The sequence below is a fragment of the Gadus chalcogrammus genome, chromosome 6, assembly GCF_026213295.1.
Source record: "Gadus chalcogrammus isolate NIFS_2021 chromosome 6, NIFS_Gcha_1.0, whole genome shotgun sequence".
NCBI classification, from domain to species: Eukaryota; Metazoa; Chordata; class Actinopteri; order Gadiformes; family Gadidae; genus Gadus; species Gadus chalcogrammus.
The window spans coordinates 10,335,573-10,360,325 of NC_079417.1; the positions used below are offsets into that span (position 1 = coordinate 10,335,573).

The 24,753-nt window shown below is 43.1% G+C and overlaps 2 protein-coding genes across 2 annotated transcripts; both read right to left on the bottom strand.

Moving 5' to 3' along the window:
* Window positions 1–6,207: 6,207 nt before the first annotated feature.
* On the bottom strand, window positions 6,208–13,401 carry LOC130384293 (arrestin domain-containing protein 3-like). The gene is made up of 6 exons (XM_056592416.1): window positions 13,011–13,401; window positions 8,974–9,031; window positions 8,538–8,679; window positions 7,369–7,465; window positions 6,603–6,859; window positions 6,208–6,405 (listed from the first exon to the last, which is right to left on the bottom strand). Exons 1-6 carry the CDS (start codon window positions 13,255–13,257, stop codon window positions 6,208–6,210), a joined length of 999 nt encoding a protein of 332 aa, XP_056448391.1. The 5' UTR covers window positions 13,258–13,401.
* A 3,772-nt stretch (window positions 13,402–17,173) lies between these two features.
* Window positions 17,174–21,974, bottom strand: LOC130384294 (uncharacterized). The gene is made up of 5 exons (XM_056592417.1): window positions 21,040–21,974; window positions 20,602–20,749; window positions 19,774–19,870; window positions 19,062–19,318; window positions 17,174–18,885 (listed from the first exon to the last, which is right to left on the bottom strand). The coding sequence occupies exons 2-5, from the start codon at window positions 20,743–20,745 to the stop codon at window positions 18,130–18,132; spliced, it is 1,254 nt and encodes a 417-aa protein (XP_056448392.1). The 5' UTR covers window positions 20,746–20,749; window positions 21,040–21,974; the 3' UTR covers window positions 17,174–18,129.
* Window positions 21,975–24,753: the final 2,779 nt, after the last annotated feature.

Here is a 24,753-nt window from a genome sequence, read left to right on the forward strand (position 1 = left end):
TTAACGACGTTCGAATGTGTAGCTGTCCACTGACACGGTGCTGAAATGGGCTCTGTAGAGCGGGGGGGGGGGACGCAGGAATGTCGCAGGAAAATGGGGTTAAAAAGCCGAGCTCTCTGAGTGGCCAACGACGTTCGTCGCGACGTAGGTCGCATTGGTCTCGACGCCACTTGCCCTTGGCCACCGGCTCTGGCAGGCTGACCGACTAGGTCGTGACCGTAAAAGCGTCGCGACCCTTTTTGCGGCAGATCGGTCGCCACCAACCAGAGGTATGGCTGAATGAGCGACCTGTGGCTGCCAGCCATTGTCACCATGGCTGCTACCACAACCAAAAGCCTATGTTATCAGTTAAAATCTAATTGAACAGAATAAATATACGTGCGTCAGTGTAATACAAACGTAGGCCTATAATAATATATAGCTTAGATATTGATAGACCAATAGGCCTTTTTATAATAAATATGGCTATTGGTCTATCCATCTATATTTAATTATTTTTAAATTGACTTTTTAATACAGTGATGTGTACAAATTTATATTGATTATATTGTCTATCAATATCTAAGCTATATATTATTGTATGTACGTTTGTATTACACTGACGCACGTATATTTATTCTGTTCAATGAGATGTTAACTGATAATATAGGCTTTTGGTTGTGGTAGCAGCCATGGTGACAATGGCTCGCTGCCACAGGTCGCTCATTCAGCCATACCTCTGGTTGGTTGCGACCGATTTGCCGCAAAAAGGGTCGCAACGCTTTTATGGTCACAACCTAGTCGGTCAGCCTGCCAGAGCCTCGGCCAGCGGCAGCCAGCGGCTGGCCTGTCGTCGCAGCCAGCGGCTGGCCTGTCGTCGCAGCCAGCCAACACACTAGCAAAAAAAAACAAACAAAGTAATTTTTGCACCTGTAGGCCTATGAGAAGCTACAGATTGTGACTTTCTATGCAGTGGTTGTCAGTTTCAGGGACGATTCTGCTTCAGCTTGTGCGTTAATCCATCGTACATCTGGGTTGTGCCAACAAGGTCATCTTTGCAGTTTACTCGTACGACTTGAGTCTTTTCTGACATTTCTTTGTTGACGGCTTTAACTTGGTTATCTTTGCATCATGCACAACATGGAGGCGGCCCCCTTCTCTTGTAACTACACCTATGGAGTTACAGATTTTTCTTGAAAAGAAATCAGACTTTATATCATTGGCTAGTTAAGGCGGGAAACGCAAGCACACGCTGGAAATAGATATCCTTATTAATACCAAATACATAGCAGGTAAAAACCTAATTAGAAACCATCAAATAATAAATTAATATAACATGCAATCCATCCTTTTAATAGTTGCATATACTATATACCCCCACAATATATAATATTTATATTGTGTATTAAAAACATAGCTCTAGTTCATTTTAAGATTCATGGCTAATTGGCTATAGCTTGTGTGTGACTGAGTAATCACACACGTGCCAGTAAAGTTTAAACGAATAAATAAGTTTGTCTCCAGTATTTGTCGACCTTCTTGCGCCACCTGGCTGCTTAAGGGTGTTGGTGGGCCATCCAGCGTTGCTTCTCTTCTGTAGTAGCAGTGTTCCCCTACTTGTTCCTTAAGTACTCTATTTAAAATAAGCCACATTAGCGACAAAAAAAAACCAAAAGTAGCAAAGCGAAGTCTGAACAAAATAAAGTATATGATGTGTTTGAATGTAGAACACATTTACAGTTACAAGATGGGATCGGTGTATAGTGAGGTGACTGAAGGGTTCAAGTCGCGTGGTCAGGTGGGAGAGTCCTAGCGTATGGTGGGGGACGCTCCATGAAATGTGGGCTGTTCATGGACACAGCCTGAGCGAGGGCGTAGGGGTATGCCACTGGAAATGGTTGGATTTGCTGTGGCATTGGATAAGCCGCTTGTCCAGGAAGGGAAACCTGTACGGCGAAATTTCTCTGGGTAGATGAGATGGACCAACAGGATAAGGAGTGGGAAATGTGGAAGGGGAAGGATAGAGGTGTCCAACAGTTGTCCCTGTGGGTAGAGGTCTGATGCACTAGCACTCTGACTCTGTCCAACAGCTGTCCCTGTGGGGTATGTGACGGAAGAAACAGAATATGACGTCTGAATGAAATAACATTATCAAAATACCATAACAGCAGGATTGCAGAGAGTATTAAAAAACAATAGATCTAAGAAATTAGATATTTTTTGCAAAACAATGTCATTATAAGAAAATAGTTAGATTACAGTTAAAAAATAAATGGGTGCAGGCTTATGATTATTATGGTCTTGTTAAGAATAGCTTTCGCCAAATGTCATGCAGTACCTTTTCCTCCGGTCCCCCACAGTGTTCATCATATATTTCCTTTTTCACATCCATTATCCCAGGAGGCTGCGGCCCTCTGGTATGAAAGACAGATTTAACTGAAAAACTTTGTCGTAGTTGATTTCATACTAAACTGCAAACTTGCACTATATACTTTCAACAAGTACATTATTTTGCGATCGTGTTATTCTTATTTGAGGAGCCCTAAGTCTGAATATTTTTTGGCGCATGCAAAACTTGGCTTTTGGGCGTACGTACACTTTTAGTAACGATCCCACGCACAGTTTTATAAATGAGACCCCAGAAGTTTGTTGGGTTTGCAAAAAAGGTCTGGTGGTGTATTTTGTACAAAAATCAAAGAAAACTGACTTAGAATACTTGAAACAAACTAAAGTGCAGGATGTGGGCTTAGCCATTGTAGAAAAAACTTTTTGCTGTGTAGTCAGCCACACCTGGCACTCTGTCCATCTCCTATTATATGCACACAGGCACTCAATACCTGTAGAGGTCGCCAAAAGCAAGCATTGCGCACAAATAATACCAGACAGTCTCTCTCTCTCTCTCTCTCTCTCTCTCTCTCTCTCTCTCTCTCTCTCTCTCTCTCTCTCTCTCTCTCTCTCTCTCTCTCTCTCTCTCTCTCTCTCTCTCTCTCTCTCTCTCTCTCTCTCTCTCTCTCTCTCTCTCTCTCTCTCTCTCTCTCTCTCTCTCTCTCTCTCTCTCTCTCTCTCTCTCTCTCTCTCTTCCCCCCCCCCCTGGTGGTAGAAAAACTACCTGTAACACTTTAACTAAATAAGTGCGTTCAAGGAGTCTGGCTCATGAAAGACAAAGACTTTTTTATTACTCTCAAACAAGTAAGAAAACAAAGACGAATTGGTTTGACAAAGAACAAACACCCACGCACTGTTTAACCAATCACAGAGCCCCCACAACTTCCGGTCTGGGACCAGATGCAGTAGTGATTCCACCAAGTTCACAACCAGCTTAACCACACACACACACACACACACACACACACACACACACACACACACACACACACACACACACACACACACACACACACACACACACACACACACACACACACATTGAAAATATGTTTTAATAAAGACACCGTTTCAGATGTAAAGAAATGTTAAATGGCAAGTGAAGGGATCATATGAAGGGTTTTGATCTTCAATTTGAATTTGAGCCTAATGGACTAAACAACGTAAACATGCACAACATTTCAATTTTTTAAAATGGTTGGAAACAAATAAGTGAAGAGTTGGTGATCAAGTTTGAATACATTTGAGATAGATATCAATCATATATCCAATAGAATAATTTTAGCACCTGTGAAACAAGAAATACTGTAACATCTATGGATGTCAATGTGACCAACTGAACATATAAAATATAATATAAAAACTGCAACTGTTGATACAATAAGTGTAATGATGTATAAGTAAAAAAAAGATTGATTAGTTGAACTAAATGTGAGATAATAAATATGTACTCTCCTAATGCTCATTTTTCCAGCCTAACATTGTTAAAAGTAGTCCAATTGGGCAGGAAATACGCCCAATCTGGCATCACTGCCTGCACGGCCTCGCGCCCTAACCTCAGCGCAAATCATTGAGACCGACTGAAAACAAGCCGACATGGAACTTAAACTGTGATTTTTAAAATAGTATAGAGGTAATCGAAATTCTGTTTTCAGCTTATTAAAGATACCAGTGTGCTGATTTGTTAAACCTTTGAACGAGGGTTAGCGATAAAATATTGACCAAGTTACGAAGTATGAAGTAGTAAGTGTCAGAGAATGGGCGGACGAGAGGCTGCATTGGCTAAAGTGGTTTGGATGCAGGTTGTTTTATAACAAGGAAAGGCAAAGTTGTACATTACAATGCAAACACGACAATAATTGGCACCAATCTGGCACACAAAGAAGAGCAATTGACTGAATAAATGGCAGGTATAGCCTATCGGACAGGCAATCAGTGCACTTGCAAATGATTGCCTGCAGTATGACCGATCGTGGTGGTCTGACATTATTTAACCATCCATCTACAGTAAATACGTTCAGACAGATTCATCATTGAACGTGTACGAAAAGCAGGTTTGTCTAACCCGGCGGATTCTGACAGACAGCCCACAACAAGCCAAACATCACCACGGCGGGAGTGCTCTCTCTCTCTTGAACGCGAGTACGCAACCACTCTGACTCCAAGGCTAGGCTTCTTCACTAAGACAACAACCAACCACAAGGCCTTCATAACCATACAATATGCCGAAGCCGGAAAGGACACACGCCCAGTCGCAGACACTCATCTTATGCACAACAATCAGTTCTATCATCAATATTCAGTCGCTGCAAAGATTTAAAAAATAGCGACATGCTACTTCCTGTTGGGGCCGGAAGTATGCGCAATCTAAAGTACCCCTATCTGGGGTAGGTGATTTACTACTCTTTCTACTCTTTCTTATGCTTATATTAGCATTAGGCTATTTGTTATGCTTAAGTACTGAGTCAAAGTGTGAGTACTCTGGCAAGAAATCTTTAAGGTACAACCACAAATTATTTTAAGTGCTATTATTCTCAGTACCCAGAGTGCTCAGTGTCTCATGTGCCATTGGATCCATAGTACATCTGGATATGTAAGTTACAGAAGTCGTTTTTTATTTAATTTTTTATTGGTACAATTATTCTAAAAATACACTTCATTGATTAGCAGCAAAGAGCAAGCAAAAGGGTCCAGACATCTAACTACATTTGGCAAGGTTATTTTAAATGCACGTCAGAGAAACATACGAAGAATAACAATATATTTAAGCAGGCTCATACGAAAGGTAGAGAAGAGAACAGGAAATGTAGACGATACAGGATTATTTAAAACAAACGATTAATTTTAGTACGTCCAACTGTTTTTCCACCCTTTCATGTAGCATGTAGGCATGATACTGATCATACTTTATTTATACGTATAGTGTATAATAATTAAAATTCTTATATTTTCAAATGTCTCACACATTTCTGCCATACATGCATGGCTGAATAAAGTCTTCAATATAAAATGGTCCATTGAAGGGATATTGTGGTCACACTACTGCAGTTGTAGACCACATGCAACCAGGTGTGTTTGAATGACATCACTGGCCATGGTTGAGCCCTGAGAGGAAACCACAAAATACCAAAGGCCTTTAAACTTCCCCATTTTAGACATTGAATAAAGCTCTTCATAGCATATGTGAACATATGCTTAAAATTAATGAACCGTAGGTTGCATATTGAGGTGTATATACTGTATATACATATACATTTATCCCATGGCGCGTTTCCATGTTTCGAAAACCACGACAATGAATCATCAGCGCTTTCTGTTCAATTATTTTGGCGGTTTATCGTTGGTTGCCAGGGGGAACATAGACAGATACGAAGGAGGTTCTTCATATTGCGGGGATAGAAAATCGGTGCCCATCCCGGGATTGGCGGCGAAATGCTATACGTGGGGCCGTTGTAGCAGGAGGCCAACGACGGCGGGGCGTACTGGCCGGGGTCGAACGTCGGCGCAGAGGGCAGAGCCCCCGGAGCCGCTGGCGGAGGAGGAGGGTGGAGCACTGGGGGGTGCGCTGAGGGCTGGACCGGGGGTCCATACAGACACTTGTTGTGTGGCATGGGCTGGTAGTAAGCTGCTCCCATGGCACCAGGCGCAGCGGGGCCCGGGCCCCAGGCTGCTGGGGGCCCGGAGTCTGCAGGGGGCCTGGAGGCTGCTTGGGGCCAGAAGGCTGCTAGGGGCCCGAAGGCTGCTGAGCGGCCAAAGCCCCCCAAGAAGGAACCATAGGCTGAGGGGCTTATGGTCCCTCAGCCTATGGTCGCTCAGCAGGCCTAGGGTCCCTGCTGAGGGACCCTAGGCCTGCTGATGCGGAGCTGGCTGAGAGCAGGCGGCGGGGGGAGGGAAGTCGCTGTTGCTTGGGCCCCCGTATGCTGCAGGGGGGTACGGCTGGTTCATTCCCCCGGGCCCTGGGTTTAACATGAAGCTGGAAGGGGCAATGACCAGTGGAAAATTGATCTCTGGGTCTGTGGCAAAGCTGATGTCCAAGTACACCTAGGGAAACGAGTACACAGTGAGATGTCAAACCAATACCCATTCATCATTACCATGACTTTTAAATGTAAAATATATATTTGGGTAGGCCTAAATTGGGGACCATCCTACTTCCTAATGGTCGGCACTTAATTTACACAACCTTTTATGAATTTTGGCATATACTATAACCATTTGTCATCACATTGAGCTCCTACCTTAAAATTGTATTCAACTGAAAGGATTTCACAGTTCTGGATGGATAGGATCGTGTCAGGAGGGATCTTCAATGCACAAGTGACTGTTTTTTCACTTTTCTTCTCAATAACCTCCCCAACTAACTTACAGATTTCATAACAATCGAAATTTATAAAGCCTTGCGCACAGTACTTAACATACTGATTCAAAGAGAACTTGGGGGTCATGTCTTTTGAGGATGTGTTTTTGACTTTAACAATAACTGCCACAGTTTGACCTATGGAAAAAATATATATTCAATTAACAGATTAGTCCACAGATATTCACATGAAACAACTATGTTGAATTGTTTGTTGTAGTTTGTGTAGAGTAGCTGCAAACAGGGTGGTGCGGTTGGTGCAAAGCGGAAGACATGACCGCCTGTTTGAGAAGCAACATCGTGTCGTTTGTCTAACGGCCTATAGGTGGCTCGTGGTGGTTGGGTGCAAAAAGAGCCGCCACCATTGTTGGTCAATGTAAAAATGTGGTGTCTTAATCTTAAATATCAAGCAAGCATACTTATATTCTTCAATCGACTAAGATCTAAGTGGTAAGGTCCACTTCATGTGTATTTCCCATTTTTGTATGTGACACATAAGCTCTTAAGTGGTGTGTGTGTGTGTGTGTGTGTGTGTGTGTGTGTGTGTGTGTGTGTGTGTGTGTGTGTGTGTGTGTGTGTGTGTGTGTGTGTGTGTGTGTGTGTGTGTGTGTGTGTGTGTGTGTGTGTGTGTGTGTGAGAGACATTACCCGGGGCGTAGACTCCGCTCTCCACAAACACCTCCATGTGTACGGATCTTTTGGAGAAGATTCCTATGTCTTTATCCACTTGGCCAACCTGGCGGGTCTAGAGTAGAACATGGTGAGCAGGGACAATGTTCGTAAATGTTGACTTAACTGATCAGCTACAGGTAGGTGAACTGGTCTGATACATGACAACCCCAAAGAATTTAAATATAGATTGGATGTGTCCATAAATATCTGGCCTCTGGCAATTTTTGACTCCTCCACAAACAGTTACTTTTTTAAATACTACTCCTTCTTTCCACAAACTACAACATCAGTTTTTTGTTGAGCTGTAAAAAGTTCTGTGACATCCATTTATCTATTTCATACATACAATGACGGAGATTTTCAACGGGGTAGTCATTAGGCATTAGCGGTAGATAAATTTGAGTGTCATCAGCCTAACTGTGGTAGGCAATTGAGTTCTTCTTTATAAGTTGACCAAGCAGCAGCATGTAAAGGTTAAATAATGGTGGACCCAAGATTGAGCCCTGGGGAACTCCACAGATCAAAAATGTAGAGGAACAGTTTCCAACTGTAACAGACATGCTCCTGTCTAATAGGTAGGATTTGAGTCACCTGATTACAACACCAGTGAAGCCAACCAAGTGCTCTCGTCACTGAAGTAATATGGTGTGGTCCACAGTGTCAAAAGCTGCACTGAGGTCCAGTAATACTAGGATTGATGCCTTTCCTGAATCTGTATTTAGCCAAATGTCACTTTTGACTTTGGCAAGAGCTGTTTCGGTACTGTGGTTGGCCCGAAAACCTGACTGAAAGTTGTCAAGGCAGTTGTTGAGCGTTAAAAGAGGTTTGTTGATTAAAAACAATTTTTTCAATAATTTTGCCAATGAACGGTAGGTTGGATATGGGCCTGTATATAGAAGCAGTGGGCAGCCACACAGTGCAGGGGGACCAACTCCAGGGCTCCAAGGGCACCGGCAGGAGTATTCACCTAACCCCATGGATGGTTTTCGATTTGTTAATGGAAACTAGAGCACCCAGAGGAAACCTAACTGAACACGAAAAGAACATACTGATTCCATTCAGAAAGCTACCCCCCCATTGAACCAATGACATTCTTACTGTGCCACCCAACCTGTTACCAGGTCAAATACGCTAGCCCTACACACCATCAGGAGGCTTGAAATGGCCTTCGATGCAAAGTTGATCTCCTGTTTTACATTGCTGTCCAACCTCCAGCTCCTTGAAAGCTTGGCTTCCAGTCTGTAGACGATGCTACCATGAGCCCCGTGGAAGGATGAGGGCAAACTCCTATTAAAGCACACAGAGCAGAACAAATAAAATAATCAGAACTGTCCATGTGTGAGAAAAAAGTAACGTAAGTGGCTGGTCTGTTTGAACTAATGTGAAATATAGGATGTATTGTACTGTGGAAACCAGATGAAGTTGCATTCTGGGTCTGCCCCTGTTGATAAAGCCCCATGGAAATCGAAAATGAACTGAGAAGTCCCAGTCTCACATGCATTAGTGAATTTGCCAAGGGATTTAAGGCTTGGTGTATTCCGTTACCTTAATATGAATTGGATTGAGAATTAAATTACCTACCCGGATGGAATGTTGATGCTGAATTTATACGAGTGATTTCCCTTGGAGATTCGAGTGTCTGCATGAGAAATGTCATTGTGTTAAATATTTAGTTATCATGATAAGCGTATGAAAAAGGAATGCGATCATACTTGATTTTAAAATAACAGTGCACTTGAGCGTTATCGAAAGTCTTGCAACGTGTAAGCTCATTCTTAAGCTCACATGTTGAAAGGTGGAAGTCTGTTATCAATTGTATTAGATGTTGTTGGGTAGCACAAAATGGAATGTAAGACGAAAAAGAGGTACTATTTTAGCGGTTTGCGGTTGATTCTCATGTCCCCCACAATGCATTGCACGACGTCACGCTGGGGAGACGACAGACCACAGCCGCATTGAGACCCTTTAGAGTAGAGACTAGTAAGAGAGTGTTCAGCAGATTACACAGATAAATAGATAAATGCATAGATATTAAACAATTATTTGCCGAAGGCGAAATGAGGTGAACAATTATTCACCTCAGGCTCTGTGAATAGTGGGGAATAGCCCCCCTCTAACTAGGTAAGACTAGGCAAGAGGCTACTTTAAATATTTGCAGCGACTGAATGTTGCTGATAGAACTGTTTGTTGTGCATAAGATGAGTGTGTGCGACTGTGCATGTGTCCTTTCCGGCTTCGGCATACTACATGGTTATGAAGGCCTTATGGTTGGTTGTGGTCTTAGTAAAGCAACCTAGCCTTGGAGTTGGAGAGAGAGAGAGAGAGAGAGAGAGAGAGAGAGAGAGAGAGAGAGAGAGAGAGAGAGAGAGAGAGAGAGAGAGAGAGAGAGAGAGAGAGAGAGAGAGAGAGAGAGAGAGAGAGAGAGAGAGAGAGAGAGAGAGAGAGAGAGAGAGAGAGAGAGAGAGAGAGAGAGAGAGAGAGAGAGAGAGAGCACTCTCTCCGCGGTGGTGATGTTTGGCTTGTTGTGGGCTGTATGTCAGCATCCGCCGGGTTAGGCGAATGTGCTTTGTTTACGTGTTCAATGATGTATCTGTCTGATCGTATTTGCTGTAGGTTGATGGTTAAATAAAGTCACACCACCACAATCGGTCATACTGCAGGCACTCATTTGCAAGTGCACTGATTGCGTGTCCGATAGGCTTTACCTGGCATTTATTCAGTCAATTGCTCTTCTGAGTGAGCCAGATTGGTGCCAATTATTGTCGTGTTTGCATTGTGATGCACAACTTTTCCTCTGCTTGTTATAAAACAACGTGCATCCAAACAACTTAGTCCGACTATGATTGGATTATTAAAATGCATGTATACACCAAGCCCCAACCACATCGAGTTCTACCAGCATCCAATGCGGAAGGGACAAACATTGCAGTAGCACCGGGTGGCCACTACGAGGTGGTACCAAAAGTGAACAATACTTCGTTGACTCACTTGTTAAACAGCTCGCTTTTACAAACCTATTTACAGCCTGGTCCAAACAAACGTTCTAGTCAGTATGTTTAGTTCATATCTCCATGACAACACTGAGGGGGGTTAATTGTTATTTTTAGCAGGCTATTTTTTATTATATGGGAGGTTAAAATGTATGAAATGGTGCGGAGTCAAACTATGACACGTTGGCGACGCTCACAAGCCAAGATAATTGGATGCAGTTGGAATAACTGAGGTCTGCCCGGATGCTACATCCACTTTATATACTATCTATGGTATACACCTTAGTCTGAATAAAGTCGAATCGAGTTACTCAGAGTCGAATTAAGACCCCTAGATTACTCGTTTGTTGGTTGAATTAAGCGTGCATGTGAATTAAGCGTCAAACGATTGGAAAAGGATCATGCGTTCTGCGCATGCTCGAGATTTTTCCCGGGGGCCGTGAGCCGGAAGTATAAGGAAACGATAGTCGTATTGTTGTCGCCGTCGGAAGCCGAGAAACTGCAATTTTTGTAAAAAGGTGTGTAAAAAGGTACTGTTAAGTCAGTGGAACTGAGATTAAAGTACCAAGCCTGTCAATAATCGGTGGCCGCTTCTTTCCGACCTATAAGCAGACCCACTGCCGGTCAAAGAGAAGGGTGCTACCCCCGAGAGAACATCGGCCCTGGAGGGAACATCTCTCCTGTGCTCCTCGACTACGGTCTGGGAGCCGACATCTGAAAAGGTGTAAAACTTTGATTTCACCCAAAGCTGAAATAAAATTACATGTCTTTCTAATTGTTGGTCATCAACGAGGTTGTAAAGTAGTAACTTCAGGCACATCTGTTAAAATAAACGTTTTTTTACGATCTTTATTCATTAATTGCGGCGCGGCAGATAAATATATGATATTATGAATCTTAAAGATTGCGTTTGGTTCTCAGACTCTCATTCTGAGAACCCTCTCATTCTGAGTTCTCTTTCTCAAACCATTGTGGAAGTTGGTCATCAATTAACACAACATTACAACTTTAACCAAATGCAGCGGGATGGGGCTTGTATGCTAGTTGATTATTGGATGTTTAACATATCAGCAAGATAATAGACTTGATTTAGCAATGATGGTGGGGGTCCCGGGTGCAGAACAAACCATGAAAGAACGAGGCAGATTGACGAGACATTCAAATATTTGATTATCTGCATTACACAGAAAGTACAAAGACAGCATGCATTTGCTATTTGACTGATATTTAATCGTACGCTCGCTTCCTAAGCCTCTTCCCTCTGCACCACTCAGTCAGTGAACAAACAGCGAGTCAGCGACTAGTGGGTCTGGGAGGAGTCGAGTCTGAGAACGAACGAGACAAACGAGAGAGAAGAATCAGTTCGGTTCGTTCTTGTTAAAGATTCGTTCATTCGAACTGATTCGGTCGCGAACGACCCATCACTAAAGGAGAAAGATTTCACAAACTGCTACGTGCGTTTACAATGAGCAAGCGAACTATTGACTCGTTCTTCCGACGTTCGGCTAGTGTGCAATAGGCCTACTTCAAACCGCATCCGACCAGTGTTCCGACAATTGCGCGAATTACATCCCGCTATCGACCAGACCCGCTATAAAGTGATGTCGACGCCCGACCCGGACCCGATGGAAAATTAGAATTATTAGATGGAACACCGGGGAATTACACTAGGCCTATCTGGTGTTTGGCGTGGTGCTTTAGATTGTTGTGCAAAAAAAGCACATCATCAACTGTTTTAGTTGACACCTCCGCTCCTGATTAATATAGCCTATCCTATCCAGCACCGGAGAAGTCTCGCTCACAATCGCAAAACCCGCGACCGACCCGCGCTCTTCAGGCGTCCGACCTGACTCATTTCATCCAAATTGTGCGGGTCACCCGAAACAGTGCAGGACTCTTCTTCAGGTGCCATAAAGGGCTTTTCACACGGGAGGCGTTTGTCGTGCCTGATAATGCATCAATGGAGACTCGAGCGAGCGGGCAGAGGATCGAGGCTCGTCCTGTCAAGCAGCACGACAAGCGCGCACTCCCGTGAAACTGTCGCTTCCGTGCTTGTCGAACGCATGCACGCGCACACCTGGAAACCGTTGGGATAGATTAGGATCACAATAAAATGTGACGCTGAATTTGATACTGCACATTGTAATTTCTGCATCTATCAAAATATTTATCAGTGACAATTTCTGGTTGCGCCCCTAAAATTCAGTTAGGGGCCACAGTGCTCATATGAAGTAGCCTAAGTCTGGAGCCTTAGATATATGGCATAACAAAGAATAGATTAATAATAGCTGTTTTTTTTTTACCAATATAAATGGCACAGTACCAGAGGTAGCCAGTATATGTCATTAAGAAAACTATGTTCGAAAAAACTCAAACACTGGCTGCGAATAGGAAGCGGACATCAGCTTGGTTTCACATGTCCCATCTGGTAATGCTCCTCACAGAAGACATTTGTATTCCATGAGATATTTGGAATGATTTAAAGTCCATATGGGCAAATTCATTGTTGTTTTTCTGACAAGAACCTCTTGCAACTTTCTCAACACCATTCATTATTTCGAGTGGATGGTGGGAACATGTATCGGATGCTTTGATGTTTGCAAAGACGTAGACCGTCGTTTCACTTACCTTTAGTGTTTTCAGGAATCAAAAATTGTTTAAGTTTGAAGTACCTCCTGTGTGCAGTATGAATGAATTGGTTTTCACCAATCTCTTGGCTCCAACGCACATTTGCGTCGGCTTTAAGTTTGACGAAAAGGGATTTAACTTTCGTATCTTTTTTCAAACACATCGTCACTGTGCCCGTTAAAGTGTCTCCCTCGGAAAACGTCCTTTCCTCGTTTAGTGCATCGTAAGTCAACGTTAAATCAGGCATTGTCTTAGTAGTGGTAACACCTTATTAAAGAACTACCCAACGCGTAAATAGCGGTTTTTTTTAGTCTATCGTCTATCGTTTGCCAGGCCCATACTAGACCTGATATCTGATTGGCATGAGCGCCTGCTTTATAGGTCCATGTCTGGTCCCCAGTACTGCAGGCTATTCACACGTCGAAAGTAAACCTCTAGCGCCGTCGGCTGTTTGATTTTGACAAGTGCTTGAAAATGCCTGGGCCCAGTTTCCCGACAACGATGGATCCACGCTCGTACGATCATTCCCACGAAGGTTCTTAGACTTAGGAACCATCGTACATTTATTTGGAGCGTTTCCCGAAACTCCTCTTAACATGAACGCGCGTGCACTGCACTAACGACGTTCGAATGTGTTGCTGTCCACTGACACGGTGCTGAAATGGGCTCTGTAGAGCGGGGGGGACGCAGGAATGTCGCAGGAAAATGGGGTTAAAAAGCCGAGCTCTCTGAGTGGCCAACGACGTTCGTCGCGACGTAGGTCGCATTGGTCTCGACGCCACTTGCCCTTGGCCACCGGCTCTGGCAGGCTGACCGACTAGGTCGTGACCGTAAAAGCGTCGCGACCCTTTTTGCGGCAGATCGGTCGCCACCAACCAGAGGTATGGCTGAATGAGCGACCTGTGGCTGCCAGCCATTGTCACCATGGCTGCTACCACAACCAAAAGCCTATGTTATCAGTTAAAATCTAATTGAACAGAATAAATATACGTGCGTCAGTGTAATACAAACGTAGGCCTATAATAATATATAGCTTAGATATTGATAGACCAATAGGCCTTTTTATAATAAATATGGCTATTGGTCTATCCATCTATATTTAATTATTTTTAAATTGACTTTTTAATACAGTGATGTGTACAAATTTATATTGATTATATTGTCTATCAATATCTAAGCTATATATTATTGTATGTACGTTTGTATTACACTGACGCACGTATATTTATTCTGTTCAATGAGATGTTAACTGATAATATAGGCTTTTGGTTGTGGTAGCAGCCATGGTGACAATGGCTCGCTGCCACAGGTCGCTCATTCAGCCATACCTCTGGTTGGTTGCGACCGATTTGCCGCAAAAAGGGTCGCAACGCTTTTATGGTCACAACCTAGTCGGTCAGCCTGCCAGAGCCTCGGCCAGCGGCAGCCAGCGGCTGGCCTGTCGTCGCAGCCAGCGGCTGGCCTGTCGTCGCAGCCAGCCAACACACTAGCAAAAAAAAACAAACAAAGTAATTTTTGCACCTGTAGGCCTATGAGAAGCTACAGATTGTGACTTTCTATGCAGTGGTTGTCAGTTTCAGGGACGATTCTGCTTCAGCTTGTGCGTTAATCCATCGTACATCTGGGTTGTGCCAACAAGGTCATCTTTGCAGTTTACTCGTACGACTTGAGTCTTTTCTGACATTTCTTTGTTGACGGCTTTAACTTGGTTATCTTTGCATCATGCACAACATGGAGGCGGCCCCCTTCTCTTGTAACTACACCTATGGAGTTACAGATTTTTCTTGAAAAGAAATCAGACTTTATATCATTGGCTAGTTAAGGCGGGAAACGCAAGCACACGCTGGAAATAGATATCCTTATTAATACCAAATACATAGCAGGTAAAAACCTAATTAGAAACCATCAAATAATAAATTAATATAACATGCAATCCATCCGTTTAATAGTTGCATATACTATATACCCCCACAATATATAATATTTATATTGTGTATTAAAAACATAGCTCTAGTTCATTTTAAGATTCATGGCTAATTGGCTATAGCTTGTGTGTGACTGAGTAATCACACACGTGCCAGTAAAGTTTAAACAAATAAATAAGTTTGTCTCCAGTATTTGTCGACCTTCTTGCGCCACCTGGCTGCTTAAGGGTGTTGGTGGGCCATCCAGCGTTGCTTCTCTTCTGTAGTAGCAGTGTTCCCCTACTTGTTCCTTAAGTACTCTATTTAAAATAAGCCACATTAGCGACAAAAAAACCCCAAAAGTAGCAAAGCTAAGTCTGAACAAAATAAAGTATATGATGTGTTTGAATGTAGAACACATTTACAGTTACAAGATGGGATCGGTGTATAGTGAGGTGACTGAAGGGTTCAAGTCGCGTGGTCAGGTGGGAGAATCCAAGCGTACGGTGGGGGACGCTCCATGAAATGTGGGCTGTTCATGGACACGGCGTAAGGGTATGCCACTGGAAATGGTTGGATTTGTTGTGGCATTGGATAAGCCGCTTGTCCAGGAAGGGAAACCTGTACGGCGAAATTTCTCTGGGTAGATGAGATGGACCAACAGGATAAGGAGTGGGAAATGTGGAAGGGGAAGGATAGAGGTGTCCAACAGCTGTCCCTGTGGGTAGAGGTCTGATGCACTAGCACTCTGACTCTGTCCAACAGCTGTCCCTGTGGGGTATGTGACGGAAGAAACAGAATATGACGTCTGAATGAAATAACATTATCAAAATACCATAACAGCAGGATTGCAGAGAGTATTAAAAAACAATAGATCTAAGAAATTAGATATTTTTTGAAAAACAATGTCATTATAAGAAATAGTTAGATTACAGTTAAAAAATAAATGGGTGCAGGCTTATGATTATTATGGTCATGTTAAGAATAGCTTTCGCCAAATGTCATGCAGTACCTTTTCCTGCATGACATTTGGATGATGAACACTGTCCCCCACAGTGTTCATCATCCATTTCCTTTTTCACATCCATTATCCCAGGAGGCTGCGGCCCTCTCGTATGAAAGACAGATTCTTATTCTTATTCTTATTAGAGTACATGTAATTTAATTTTGCGCTCACACACTCACACAATAGATCCCATATCGCATCTTTTAAATATTCAAGGCCCAATAATCTTGTTCTCTATTCCTTACTCCCATACATATGCAACTTGTCATGATCATTGCACCCCACAACATAAACTGTAGACATACATTACAGAAAAATTGACATTTGTGGTACAGTGTGGTACAGTGGCTCTTTAGCATTATTCGCAAAAATAGTTGTCACCAAAGAATCCCGTCCGATTTTCTATGTAGTGATAGTGATTGTCATGTAGGTAAAGCCATATTATTTTTGGTGGTTGTTTAGGATGCGTCTGAAACAATTCTAACTTCTTGAAGTAGAGATGAGACACAAATAATAGATATACATATATTCTTTCTAAATGTTTTTGGTATCATACCACGGCTGGTCCCGGCCCCAACGTTGTTCAGATCACCTAGAGCTGGTCTTGGCTTAATCCTTGGAGACAATGTATCAAACAGACCTACCACATAACAAGGATTTGTTTTATCCCCATTGAAACACAAAACTAATAATTATTATAATAGAGTGATATATATATATATATATATATATATATATATATATATATACAGTGACATTTCTCAAGTTTTCCTGGTTCCAATAAACATCACTGGTGACTGACTGCAGACTAGATTCTGACAATGCTTGAGTCCAAAAAATATAATGTCCAGAAGTTTTTTGGGTTTGCAAAAAAGGTCTTGCGGTTTATTTTGTACAAAAAAAAAAAAAACGGACTTAGAATACCTGAAAAAAAACTACCTTTGGCTTAGCCTTTGTTCTACAATGGCTTAGCCTTTTTTAATGTGTAATCAGCCAAACCTGGCACTCCTGTCCATCTCCTATTATATGCACACAGGCACTCAATACCTGTAGAGGTCGCCAAAAACAAGCATTGCACACAAATAATACCAAACAGAATCTCTGTCTCTGTCTCTGTGTGTGTGTGTGTGTGTGTGTGTGTGTGTGTGTGTGTGTGTGTGTGTGTGTGTGTGTGTGTGTGTGTGTGTGTGTGTGTGTGTGTGTGTGTGTGTGGAGCCAGTGGATCAGCCTTGGGGATTGACCCTACCCTTTACCACAGACCACCTCTGGCCTGTCAGACATCCTGTTGACAATTGCCTGTCCTGGTGGTAGATAAACTACCTGTAACACTTTAACTAAATAAGTGTGTTCAAAGAGTCTGGCTCATGAAAGACATAGAATTTTTTATTTCTCTCAAACAAGTAAGGAAACTAATACAAATTGGTTTGACAAAGAACACACACCCACGCACTGTTTAACCAATCACAGAGCCCCCACAACTTCCGGTCTTGGACCGGATGCACTAGCGATTCCACCAAGTTCACAACCAGCTTAACCACACACACACACACACACACACACACACACACACACACACACACACACACACACACACACACACACACACACACACACACACACACACACACACACACACACACACACACACACACACACACACACACAGTTTAGCCACTCACAGAGACCCCCAAAACTTCCTGGCCATTGCCTGTCCTGGTGGTAGATAACCCGCCTTTAACACTTTAACTAAACAGAAAATGTGGTTAGTGCAAAGTGAGGTTGAAAATATGTTTTCATAAAGACACAGTTTCAGATGTAAAGAAATGTTAAATGGCAAGTGAAGGGATCATATAAGGGATTTGATTTTTGAATAAGCAAAGAGTGGGTGATCAACCATATCATAATGCCCCAAGTTCAGTAGGACCTTGTTTCCTGGAAAGTAAAAGAAAAGAGAACAGGAAATGTAGACGATACAGGATTATTTAAAACGAAAAATGTATTTTAGTACGTCCAACAGTTTTTCCACCCTTTCATGTAGCATGTAGGCATGATACTGATCATACTTTATTTATACGTATAGTGTATAATAATTACAATTCTTATATTTTCAAATGTGTCACACATTTCTGCCATACATGCATGGCTGAATAGTCTTCAATATAAAATGGTCCATTGTAGGGATATTGAATCATCAGCGCTTTCTGTTCAATTATTTTGGCGGTTTATCGTTGGTTACCGGGGGGAACATAGACAGATATGAAGGAGGTTCTTCATTTTGTCGGGATAGAAAATCGGTGCCCATCCCCGGCATTTGCGGTGGCATGCTATACGTGGGGCCGTTGTAGCAGGAGGCCAACGACGGCGGGGCGTACTGGCCGGGGTCGAACGTCGGTGCAGAGGGCAGAGCCCCCGGAGCCGCCGGTGGAGGAGGGCCCTGGAGAACTGGGGGGTGCGCTGAGGGCTGGGCCGGGGGTCCATACGGAGACTTGTTCTGTGGCACGTGCTGGTAGTAAGCTGCTCCCACGGCACCAGGCGCAGCGGGGCCCGGGCCCCAGGCTGCTGGGGGCCCGGAGGCTGCTGGGGGCATGGAGGCTGCTTGGGGCCAGAAGGCTGCTTGGGGCCCGAAGGCTGCTTGGGACCCGAAGGCTGCTTGGGGCCCGAAGGCTGCTGAGCGGCCGAAGCCCCCCAAGAGGGACCATAGGCTGAGGGGCTTATGGTCCCTCAGCCTATGGTCGCTCAGCAGGCCTATGGTCCCTGCTGAGGGACCATAGGCCTGCTGATGCGGAGCTGGCTGAGAGCCGGCAGCGGGGGGAAGATTGTCGCTGTTGCTTGGGCCCCCGTATGCTACAGGGGGGTACGGCTGGTTCATTCCCCCGGGCCCTGGGCTTAACATGGAGCCGGAAGGGGCAATGACCAGTGGAAAATTGATCTCTGGGTCTGTGGCAAAGCTGATGTCCAAGTACACCTATGGAAACGAGCACACAATGAGATACCCATTTATATTTGCATGACTTTTTATTGTAAAATATATATTTGGGTAGGCCTACATTGGGGAACATCCAACGTCTGCACTTTATTTACACAACCTTTTATGAATTTAGGCATATACTATAACCATTTGTCATCACATTGAGCTCCTACCTTAAAATTATATTCAACTGAAAGGATTTCACAATTCTGGATGGATAGGATCGTGTCCGGAGGGATCTTCAATGCACAAGTGACTGTTTTTTCACTTTCCTTCTCAATAACCTCCCCAACTAACTTACAGATTTCACCACAACTGAACTTTGTAAAGCCGTGCGCACGGTACGTAACATACTGATTCAAAGAGAACTTGGGGGTCACGTCTTTTGAGGATGTGTTTTTGACTTTAACAGTAACTGCCACAGTTTGACCTATGGAAAAAATATAGATATTAAATTAACAGATTAGTCCACACATATTCACATGAAACAACTATGTTGAACTGTTTGTTGTAGTTTTTGTAGAGTAGCTGCAAACAGGGTGGTGCGGTTGGTGCAAAGCGGAAGACATGAAAGGCTGTTTGAGAAGCAACATCGTGTAGTTTGTCTTACGGCCTATAGGTGGCTCGTGATGGTTGGGTGCAAAAAGAGCCGCCACCATTGTTGGTCAATGTAAAAATGTGGTGTCATACTCTTAAATATCTAGTAAGCATACTCTTCAATCGACTAAGATCTAAGTGGTAAGGTCAACTTCATGTGTGTTTCCCATTTTTGTATGTGACACATAAGCTCTTCAGTGGTGTGTGTGTGTGTGTGTGTGTGTGTGTGTGTGTGTGTGTGTGTGTGTGTGTGTGTGTGTGTGTGTGTGTGTGTGTGTGAGACATTACCCGGGGCGTAGACTCCGCTCTCCACAAACACCTCCATGTGTACGGATCTTTTGGAGAAGATTCCTATGTCTTTATCCACTTGGCCAACCTGGCGGGTCTAGAGTAGAACATGGTGAGCAGGGACAATGTTCGTAAATGTTGACTTAACTGATCAGCTACAGGTAGGTGAACCGGTCTGATACATGGCTTAAGTAACTTAAACATCCTGAAATTAGGAGGTTCCTGAAATTAGGTGGAGATACACACATGACAGTTAGTCTCACAGTGATGCTAGAATGTGTCCAATGTAATTCAAATGTAGCCCAATATTGAACAATGGATGCATACAATGGTCTATAACCTCCTTTAAGGAACTTCTTAAATCTTTATTTTTTTAAGTTTAGTTAGTCAAGCAATTCAGCTCTACCAAATGTGAATAATATCTTCTTTTAAAAAAATGTAAACTTATTTTTTATTTAAGTTAAGTGATGTTTGTCCAGAGAAGAAAAAGTAACAGTCACTTTTTTAAATACCGAATTGATCAGGAAGGAAAGTGAGGACTCTGAATTGATCCCATCACTAGGAGCAGTGGGCAGCCACACAGTGCAGGGGGGGACCCACTCCAGGGCTTTACCCTGGTGCCTAGGCCAAGGGCACCGGCAGGAGTATTCACCTAACCATGGATGGATTTCTAAATGTTGATGAAAACTAGAGCACCCGGAGAAAACCTAACTGAACACGAGAAGAACATACTGACTCCATACAGAAAGGTGCCCCCCCATTGATCCAATGACATTCTTACTGTGCCACCCATCCTGTTACCAGGTCAAGTACGCCAGGTCTACATACCATCAGGTGGCTGAAGTTCGAAATGGCCTTCGATGCAAAGTTGATCTCCTGTTTTACATTGCTGTCCAACCTCCAGCTCTTTGAAAGCTTGGCTTCCAACTTGTAGACGATCTTACCAAACAACCCGCAGAAGGATGAGGGCATACTCCTATTAAAGCACACAGAGCAGAACAAATAAAATAATCAGAACTGTCCATGCGTGAGAAAAAAGTAACTTAATTTGGCTGATGTATTTCAACTGATGTGACATATAGGATGCATTGTACTGTGGAAACCAGAGGAATTTGCATTCTGGGTCTGCCCCTGTTAATAAAGCCCCATGGAAGTCGAAAAGGAACTGAGAAGTCCCAGTCTCACATGCATCAGAGAATTTGCCTGGGGATGTAAGGCTTGGTGCATTCTGTTACCTTAATAAGAATTGGATTGAGAATTACCTACCCGGATGGAATTTTGAAGCTGAATTTATACGAGTGATTTCCCTTGGAGATTTCAGTGTCTGCATGAGAAATGTCATTGTGTTAAATATATAGTTAGCATGATAAGAGTATGAAAAAGGAATGCGATCATACTTGATTTTTTAAAATAACTGCACTTGAGTGCTATAGAAAGTCGAGCAACGTATAAGCTCATTCTTAAGCCCACATGGTGAAAGGTTGAAGTCCGTGTTGCAGTTGCTTGTTGGTAATACAAATTTAAACTGTTATCAATTGTATTAGATGTTGTTGGGTATCACAAAACGGAATGTAAGATGAAAAGCAGGTACTATTTTAGCGGTTTGCGGTTGATTCTCATGTCCCCCACAATGCATTGCACGACGTCACGCTGGGGAGACGACAGACCACAGCCGCATTGAGACCCTTTAGAGTAGAGACTAGTAAGAGAATGTTCAGCAGATTATACAGATAAATATATAAATGCATAGATATTTAACAATTATTTGCCGAAGGCAAAATGATGTGAACAATTATTCACCTCAGGCTCTGTGAATAGTGGGGAATAGCCTCCGAGACCGAAGGTTGAGGGGGCTATTCCCAACTATTCACTTTTTTTTATCAATAAAAATGGCACAGTACCAGAGGTAACAAGTAGGCCTATGTCATTAAGAAAACACTCGAAAAAACTCAAAACACTGGCTGCGAATAGGAAGCGGTCATCAGCATGGTTTCACATGTCCCATCTGGTAATGCTGCTCACAGAAGACATTTGTATTCCATGAGATATTTGGAATGATTTAAAGTCCATATGGGCAAATTCATTGTTGTTTGTTGACATGAACCTCTTGCAACTTTCTCACCACCATTCATTATTTCGAGTGGATGGTGGGAACATGTATCGGATGCTTTGATGTTTGCAAAGACATAGACCGTCGTTTCACTTACCTTGAGTGTTTTCAGGAATCAAAAATTGTTTAAGTTTGAAGTACCTCCTGTGTGCAGTATTCATGAATTGGTTTTCACCAATCTCTTGGCTCCAACGCACATTTGCGTCGGCTTTAAGTTTGACGAAAAGGGATTTAACTTTCGTATCTTTTTTCAAACACATCGTCACTGTGCCCGTTAAAGTGTCTCCCTCGGAAAACGTCCTTTCCTCGTTTAGTGCATCGTAAGTCAACGTTAAATCAGGCATTGTCTTAGTAGCGGTCAGGTGTGGACTGGGAGAAAAATTCAGCCCTGGCATTTTCTCTCCAGACCAGCCCACTACATTATTAGCACTAGGGGTGGGACGAGACGAACGGGAAGAACCCTGTGTATCCGAATAATAGTACAGTTTTTTGTTTTTCCAAGTTTGTGTTTCTTGTGCTGCTGACAAGAAAGGTGTGAAACCCGAACAGGAAGTTAACAGACATCCTGTGTTTGCTGCATGCATCTCCAACCGCCATATCTACTACAAAACCCTTGTTAAATATCACACATGATCCAACGCTAAATCCTCTCTTGCAGTTATTAGTCTGTGACTGTGAAAATCGTTTGGTGTAAGCCCAGCATTAGTTAAAACCAGACTCGGACAATAATAACAAAATCTCCTGACAAATAATCTAAATAGAAACATATTACAGACAGTAACAGCATTAGAGCTGAAACCAATTTGTTTTAACGGTGACTCAGTCATTATGAAACCATAAATAGAGAATTTAATTTTTTTTCTCATATACTTCTCATATTCTCATACACGTGTATGTGCACATGTATGTATACATGTGCACATACATGTATATGAGAATGCATATCTATTCAGACCTGTAATTCGGCCTACCTGCATAACTGTTAATTATATAAAAGATATGCAAATGTTTGAAATTAAAATCAATGTGAAAATCTTCAACCAGGAAATAATCATAATCAAACCTTTTGTTTCAATCTGAGGCAAAACAAGTTGCATAATAAACTCACAGTCAAGAGAAGCTCGCTCGCTCTCTCTCTCTCTCTCTCTCTCTCTCTCTCTCTCTCTCTCTCTCTCTCTCTCTCTCTCTCTCTCTCTCTCTCTCTCTCTCTCTCTCTCTCTCTCTCTCTCTCTCTCTCTCTCTCTCTCTCTCTCTCTCTCTCTCTCTCTCTCTCTCTCTCTCTCTCTCTCTCTCTCTCTCTCTCTCTCTCTCACATCATAGAATAACTTCTAGCAGGTGAGGAAATCCTGTTTGACAGGAGATGATGGTAGCAGAGAATATAAAGAGACATTTATGAATAACCAATTGTCATTTTATCACAAATATAGTATGTTTCTTCACATAAACCTTTAAACATACACATATTGCATCCCTCTCGAAATAGTCATCACCTCAGTAAACAATAAATGAATTGAAAGATTACAATAAATTCAATGGCAAATATTGCAAATTAAACTAATTATTTCCAATAGGTTTACTTGTATTTTGTGCTAAAATTCAAAGTGTCACATCTGTATTTACAATACAGCTTGATTCTGCATCTCTATTTACAGCTCATGAGTCCATGTCAAGGTTTACTGTTGCTATGGCAACAAGAGACTGCTAACGTTAGCAGCTGTTAGCTAGCTTAGCCAAATCATCTGAACAATAATAACCAATAATATCACAATTCGGCCTATTTAAACAAAATCAACCACAACTACCAACAGTCACAGCCCTTCAACTCTGGGCTAATATGTTGTCACAAGTATGCAGTTAATTTGGTCACTCCACATTCAACGTAAAAACGTTTTCTACTTTGTTTTGGACGTGTCTCAAAATGTAGCCTAGCTAGCCCCAGGCTAACGTTACTTAGCATATGCCTCCACTCGCTCGTCTCCTGGCGCAGCAGCACCTGCTGGGGTGTGGACCCCGGCACCAAATAGGTCTGTCAATTTTGAACATTTAACTTCCAGAGGCTTAAGTCGCCGTTTTTCAGCACCACCCGGGCGTTTTCAGCTCCGTACCGGCTCCCGCGACTCCGGCCCATGCCCTGAGGTCCCACCCACCCTGGTTTGTGTTGTGATTGACAGCACTGTCAGGGCTCTCTGAGCCAGTCAGCCCATGATTGATTGACAATGACAAACATAGACCAATAATATGCGTCGATGCTGGCAACACACTGCTAGCTCTCTGTAGCCCATTGGCCGGCCCAATTGGAGGGAATTTAGAGAGAGAGGAAAAAAGAAAACATAGCGGACCGGACCGGCCCACATTGGGTCAACGGCCCACCGGGACGATGCCCGGTATGCCAGATGGCCAGTCCACCCCTGGTAGCGGTAACACCTTATTAAAGAACTACCCAACGCGTAAATAGCGTTTTTTTTTAGTCTATCGTCTATCGTTTGCCAGGCCCATACTAGACCTGATATCTGATTGGCATGAGCGCCTGCTTTATAGGTCCATGTCTGGTCCCCAGTACTGCAGGCTATTCACACGTCGAAAGTAAACCTCTAGCGCCGTCGGCTGTTTGATTTTGACAAGTGCTTGAAAATGCCTGGGCCCAGTTTCCCGACAACGATGGATCCACGCTCGTACGATCATTCCCACGAAGGTTCTTAGACTTAGGAACCATCGTACATTTATTTGGAGCGTTTCCCGAAACTCCTCTTAACATGAACGCGCGTGCACTGCACTAACGACGTTCGAATGTGTTGCTGTCCACTGACACGGTGCTGAAATGGGCTCTGTAGAGCGGGGGGGGGACGCAGGAATGTCGCAGGAAAATGGGG

Coding starts and splice junctions, on each gene's coding strand:
- LOC130384293 (XM_056592416.1), bottom strand. CDS start 13,257: ATGCCTGATTTAACGTTGACTTACGATGCACTAAACGAGGAAAGGACG. Junction 9,032..13,010: donor GATTCCTGAAAACACTAAAG/GTAAGTGAAACG, acceptor TTTCTCATGCAG/ACACTCGAATCTCCAAGGGA. Junction 7,466..8,537: donor CCATTTCAAGCCTCCTGATG/GTGTGTAGGGCT, acceptor GTTCTACTCTAG/ACCCGCCAGGTTGGCCAAGT.
- LOC130384294 (XM_056592417.1), bottom strand. CDS start 20,745: ATGCCCTCATCCTTCTGCGGGTTGTTTGGTAAGATCGTCTACAAGTTG. Junction 19,319..19,773: donor GAGCGGAGTCTACGCCCCGG/GTAATGTCTCAC, acceptor TTTTTTCCATAG/GTCAAACTGTGGCAGTTACT. Junction 18,886..19,061: donor CAGTTGAATATAATTTTAAG/GTAGGAGCTCAA, acceptor TCGTTTCCATAG/GTGTACTTGGACATCAGCTT.